General features: G+C 46.9%; 1 protein-coding gene across 4 annotated transcripts in view; it reads left to right on the top strand.

The window, feature by feature from the left end:
- The first annotated feature begins 378 nt into the window (after window positions 1-378).
- Window positions 379-6,419, top strand: part of pcdh12 (protocadherin 12) — a 26,936-nt gene continuing 20,895 nt past the window's right edge. For 2 of the 4 annotated variants that reach the window (XM_074649589.1, XM_074649588.1), the window contains exon 1: window positions 380-3,652. In XM_074649589.1, the coding sequence (XP_074505690.1) occupies window positions 797-3,652 (2,856 nt within the window). In that variant the 5' untranslated portion in view covers window positions 380-796. Of the gene's footprint in view, window positions 3,653-6,419 lie in introns of all 4 variants that reach the window. The other 2 variants (XM_074649590.1, XR_012595699.1) reach the window with 2 other exon arrangements.

The raw sequence follows: 6,419 nt of genomic DNA, 5'->3' as shown, positions 1-6,419 counted from the left end.
TTATATTTCACAGAGAGTTACTGATGACTGACAGCTCTGAAGCTGTTGCTGTATTTATGACCCTAAAGCCCAGATCATACGTCACTGTGATGGAATACAAATACATGTCCTGCCGTGGACTTAAGTCCCACTGGGAGTTAATGATTTAAGGGCCCAGACTGCAGGTTGTGATGAGTTTATGCAGACAGAAAGGGGGAGAAAAGCTTAGAGTGACGGAGCGGCGGTGTCGTGTTTCTTTAAAAGCACTCCAGAGTTGTGGCGAGTTTCCTCAGGGCAGGAGGGCTTTTCTCTTTGTGTTGAGTCTGGATTAATTTGCATATGACCCTCCTCCTTCCTTTGGATTGGCTGGGGCTCCGCTAGCATGTGGAAACCCACATCCAAACTTTGTCAGTAGGAGCTAAAGTTTCCTGAGTTGAGGAGGATGAAGTGAGAGGCTGGACGCCAGCAGCTGTATGAGTGAGTAACAACAGCAGGCAGAGAGTGTCTGAACAGAGACAGGATGACATCTTAATTATAGCTTTCTATAATTGTCTCTTGACCACACTGGAGCTTTATTTTATTTTTTGCATCACAAAACCAACAGTTTTCGTCACTGGTTTGGTTTTGGTTGTTTGTTTTGTGAGAAGAAACTGTAGATTATTTTGAAGAAAAGATGGATTTGATCATCATCTTTTATAATGTTTGTTAGAGATAAACAGAAGAAAAGAAAACCGTGAAGTCTGAAGTATTTTTCCTTATAGAGATTTTAGAAATGCCTGTTTAGCCACTAGACAGATTATTATTACTTCACATCATTATGCTGCTGGCTCTGCTTCTGGTTCTGAGTCTCTGCTCTGACGCTCGCTCCTCCGAGCCGTCATCCATAACTATCCAGTACCGGGTTTGGGAGGAGCAGCCGACGGGAACCCGGGTCGGCCGTCTGGTCGACGACCTCCGGCAAAGGGACGAAGGTGGTCCTCTGGAGGATTTCCAGGTGGTGGAGCACGGAAAAGCCCTTCCCTTCTCCGTCAGCACTCGAGACGGGGTCGTCTCCACCCAGGGCCGGCTGGACAGGGAGGAGCTGTGCCGTGGCTCGGATCTGTGCGATGTTGCCTTCAGCGTCCTCTACAGGAAGAGCGGTGCTGTGAACTGCCTGCGGGTTCGTGTGGAGGTGATGGACCTGAATGACCATAGTCCCAGCTTCCCCAGCACGCTGCAGGAAGTAGAGATCTCAGAGACAGCTGGTCTTAGGATGCGAATCCCTTTGGACCGGGCGGTGGATCCTGACGCGGGGCCTAATGGCCTCCAAACCTACTCGCTGTCCATCAACCAACACTTCGCTCTGGATGTGACAGTCGCACCAGGTGGGACAAAACAGGCAGAACTGGTGGTGATCAAAGAACTGGACAGGGAGGTTCACGCCACATTTGACCTCACCCTGGTGGCATGGGATAAAGGGAACCCCCCCAGGTCTGGAAGCACATTCGTCCGTGTTAATATTCAGGACTCAAATGATAACAGCCCCACGTTTGAGGACAGCACTCCCACTGTGGAGCTCTTTGAGGATACCGCCCGCGGCACAACCATCATCAACCTCAAAGCCACTGATCCAGACCAGGGTGCGAACGGGGAAGTGGAGTATTCGCTTAGTAAGCACACGCGTCCGGAGGTTCAGAGGCTCTTCTATGTGGATCCACAACATGGAGCTGTGAGTCTCAAAGCACCTCTGGACTACGAGGCCCAGTCCTCTTACGAAGTGATCATACAGGCCCGTGATCGCGGGCCCAATGCAATCCCCACGCACTGCAAACTGCACGTCAAGCTTAGAGACGTAAACGATAACGCACCAAGAATACACATGACCTGGACTCCACCCAACTCACCCGTGGCAACTGTGCTGGAAGGAGCACAAGAGGACACCTTCCTTGCTTTGGTGATGGTCTCTGATGCCGATTCAGGACAAAATGGTAAAGTGAGAGCACACATTCAGCAAGGATCTGGCCCTTTTCGCCTTAAACGGATCCACGGTGACAATTACATGATTGTTACCAATGGCAGCCTGGATCGAGAAAAGGTGATGCAGTATAACATCACGCTCCTCGCCCAGGATTATGGAGATCCCCCACTGTCTTGTGTTAAACACCTGCCTGTCCATGTTCTGGATGAGAACGACAACGCCCCGGTGTTCTCCACCTCCCTCTACAAGGCTTCCTTCAGGGAGAACAACATGGCCGGCTACCACGCTCTGAAAGTTGAAGCCCACGATGTGGACCTGGAGTTCAGCGGAAGAGTGTCCTACTCCATAGGCAACACCAACGAAGTGGAAACTAACTCACAGTCTTTCTCCATCCACCCGACTAGTGGCGTCATAAGCGTCCAGCATCCTCTAGACTACGAGGAATCCCACACCTACTCTTTCATGGTGGAGGCCGTTGACCAGGGTCATCCGCCTCTCACCAGCACCACCTCTGTGCAAATCCACATCCAGGATGTGAACGACAACTACCCGGTCATCAAAGAGCCAAAGCCCAGAAAGGGTGTAGCTTCTCTAAGTGTACCCGTCAATACAGAAAAGGGGGAGATTGTAACCGAGCTGGGGAATGACATAGAAGAGGGATTCACCCCTTTGCCGATCAATCACTCAGTCAGAGATGGACTTGTTGGGTTCCTTGCATCCACCATAAAGGCTGAAGACCCAGACTCGGGGCTGAACGGACAACTCAGCTACCTCATCACTGATGGAAACCCTTACGGACTGTTCTGGTTGGATCAGGATACGGGCCAGCTGTTTGTTAACACCACCAACGCTACGGAGCTAATCGGGAAAACCTTTAAGGTGAACATCGCTGTGTCTGACATGGGAAGTCCCAGCTTGGCCACCAAGGCGACTCTGGAGGTGACTTTCATCAACCTCAGGGACCATCTGAAGAACTCGTCACCTGGTAACCGCGGACAGCTCAGCTTCACCATGATGATGGCGATCTGCCTGGGTGCCACCTGCCTGCTGCTCCTGTTGGCCATCGCTTTGGTGACGACATTCTGCCGCCCGGAGAAACGGGACAGCCGGGCTTACAACTGCAGGCAGGCCGAGTCGACCTACACCCGCCACCCGCGGCGCCCGCAGAAGAACATCAGAAAGTCTGACATCCAGCTGATTCCTGTCATCAGAGGGCGAAAGGAGGAGCCTCCTGAGGATGATAATGAAGCCCAGCCACTGGCTCCGCCCCCAATGATGTCGGACGATAAACAGTACACCCTAACGCCATCCGTCATGAACACAAGCTTCCATTCCCAAGGCTACCCAGAAGGGGACGGCAGTCAACCCGCCACCCACCACAGCCGAACGCTTCGGAAACCTGGAAACATCGAACTTGATGGCGCTTTGCCTCTAACGCCCGCCACATCATACCGGACTCTTCGTAAAGCCAGGAACCCTTCGTCATCCTCTTCAGTCTCACATTCGAGCACCTTGAGGTGTCAGACTCCCACTGGAGGGGAGGAGGCGGAGCCGCTGGGTTCGGCATCCCAGGCGACTCTCCGGAGGCCGAGGACCTCAGAGGGACGAGGGGGGCCCGACGCAGAACATCGGCAGATGCTTCGAAACCTGGTTCGACTGTCAATGGCGGCGTTTGGAGACTCCATTGAGCTTTCCTCAGCTTCGCCAGAAGTGCAGGTGAGATGCGGTTTCTTACTTCTTTCCAACAATCACAGAAATAAATATTAATTCTTATTCCATGGTAATGTACAGTAACTATATCTCGTATAACGTACAGATGACCGTTTTTCGCTGATCGCTGAATAAACACTTCCAGGTCGTGCATATTATGCTATCACAAGTTGTTAAATATATTATATTATAATATCATATATAATATATTACCCTTTGCTGAATAAATGCTTTGAAACGGGAATTTTTTAACATCAATGGTGCACATTGACTGCTTACTGCAGCAAGTCTGTCAACACAGACGCTGTTTGCAAGTAACCCTGCATCCACGTTTACGTTACAGCAGCGTTATTTAATAAAAGGTCAATAAAGTTAACGTTTATTACATCAATAGAATATTTTGACATTTTTAACTCTGTTGAAATCATGTTATGCACTCTGTACCGTTAAGCTTAATAATCTTCACCGGCGGAGGCGTTACTTCTCTCAAAAACTATTAGTCCAAAAGACACCCGTCAAAGTGTCGACTGTCTAACGGTTATTCCCTCGTTGAATGAGCTCACAAACATCACTAGAGGAGAGATCACAAACATCACCAGAGGAGAGATCACAAACAGGCACCAGAGGAGAGATCTCTGGCTCTCTGAAGCGGCACTGAGCGGCAAGAAGTGTAGGGAACACCGTCAGTCTGCGTTACTTGCTGTGGACGTCATTGAGTTAAATTAACTCAGTTTGATGTCACAAGACTTAAACTCAGGATTACTAGTTCTGAGGTTGTTTTCACAGCAGAAAATAACTATAGAACTATTTATAGAGCATTAATGATTTGACCAGTATAGAACTATTTATAGAGCATTAAACCTGCATGATGATTTCTTGATGTCTTCTTATTTACATTCTTCCCTATATCTTAAACATTACGGCTAACTGCTGCTGCCGGCTCTCATTTAAATGACATTTATTTCAACATGTGCTCACAGTTAATGTTGGAGTAATTAAGTCTCCCCCTGCAGGCTTTGAGATTAATCTGAAGTGAAGTCGTCCATTAGAGAGTACGAGTCCCCCCCCACCCAGCTAACACACAGACCAGCTTCCATTACATTCTCCCAGCAGCCTCTCTGTTGTTTCAGCCTCCTGTATGATGACTTACTCAGACAGCCTGAAGGCTGGAGGCTGAAGGCTGGAGTCGGGTGGAGGTGGAGGTGGAGGTGGAGGTGGAGGTGTGTGTGTGTGTGTGTGTGTGTGTGTGGGGGGGGGGGGGGGTGTTAGAACTAGCTGATGGACGACTGCGAAGCCAAACAGCAGAAAAGAGTTTAGAGTTTATTCAGCTGCTCATGTGTCCCCCCCAAGAAACTCTTTTTACTGAATATCACAGATATTGATCCAGAAACCCTCACAGGTACTGCATTATGCTGCTTTATGTAAATGTATGTATATATTTATTATTGTAAATCAATTTAACAACACAAATCAATAACAGATATTGATCAGAAACCCTCACAGGTACTGCATTTAGCATAAAACAATATGCTCCAATCATAACATGTCAAACTGCAGCCCAACAGGCAACAACAGCTGTCAGTGTGTCAGTGTGCTGACTTGACTATGACTTGCCCCAAACTGCATGTGATGATCATAAAGTGGGCATGTCTGTAAAGGGGAGACTCGTGGGTACCCATAGAACCCATTTACATTCACTGATCTGGAGGTCAGAGGTCAAGGGACCCCTTTGAACATGGACATGACAGTTTTTCCCCTCCAACATTTAGTGTAAGTTTGGAGCGTTATTTAACGATCGATTGCATTGAAGAAATTAGTGGTGTTTCGTGATAACGTGTTAGTATCGCGTTAACTTTGACAGCCCTTATTAATAATTAATAATACATAAATCTGTCAATCTCTCAGATGATGTATTTTAGTTTATCCAATTAGAAAAGTGTGACTCAGTCATCTTATCTTGGTGTTTGGAGGAATGTGGACAGAATCAGGGTCATGTTTCTGACATGCTTTGGTCATGTGACGTGTTTAAGTCATCATTATCTTCAATGATGTCAAGACACAGTGGACCAAAGAGGATCAACGTTTATTTAGAATATTAGACATGCATCACAAAAAGTTGGATATCTTCCATGTGATTTTATACACATTTCACCAAAATTCAGCATTACATATTTATATATTTACATATTTGGTTTCTTTAGAAAAGTAAAGTTATGTGTTTTTGAGCAATGCTTGACCAAAAAATAGAGCCACGGTTTGGGGCTGTTTTAAGAGGAAGAGAACCCATTTAGAACTCCAAAACTACCAATAGCATTCAATAAATGATCTAAAGCACGTTCAGATACAACTTAACACTCAGAGAGTCGGTGTGAGTTTAGCTCTGAATGTCGTCTTTAGCTCTGAATGTCGTCTTTAGTTCTGAATGTCGTCTTTAGTTCTGAATGTCGTCTTTAGCTCTGAATGTCGTCTTTAGTTCTGAATGTCGTCTTTAGCTCTGAATGTCGTCTTTAGTTCTGAATGTCGTCTTTAGCTCTGAATGTCGTCTTTAGTTCTGAATGTCGTCTTTAGCTCTGAATGTCGTCTTTAGTTCTGAATGTCGTCTTTAGTTCTGAATGTCGTCTTTAGTTCTGAATGTCGTCTTTAGCTCTGAATGTCGTCTTTAGCTCTGAATGTCGTCTTTAGTTCTGAATGTCGTCTTTAGCTCTGAATGTCGTCTGAATGTCGTCTTTAGTTCTGAATGTCGTCTTTAGCTCTGAATGTCTTCTTTAGTTCT

The sequence above is a fragment of the Sebastes fasciatus genome, chromosome 10 (genome assembly GCF_043250625.1).
Source record: "Sebastes fasciatus isolate fSebFas1 chromosome 10, fSebFas1.pri, whole genome shotgun sequence".
Taxonomy (NCBI): domain Eukaryota; kingdom Metazoa; phylum Chordata; class Actinopteri; order Perciformes; family Sebastidae; genus Sebastes; species Sebastes fasciatus.
Note: the sequence above shows the minus strand (reverse complement) of the source record. Positions and strands in the feature narration are given on the sequence as shown.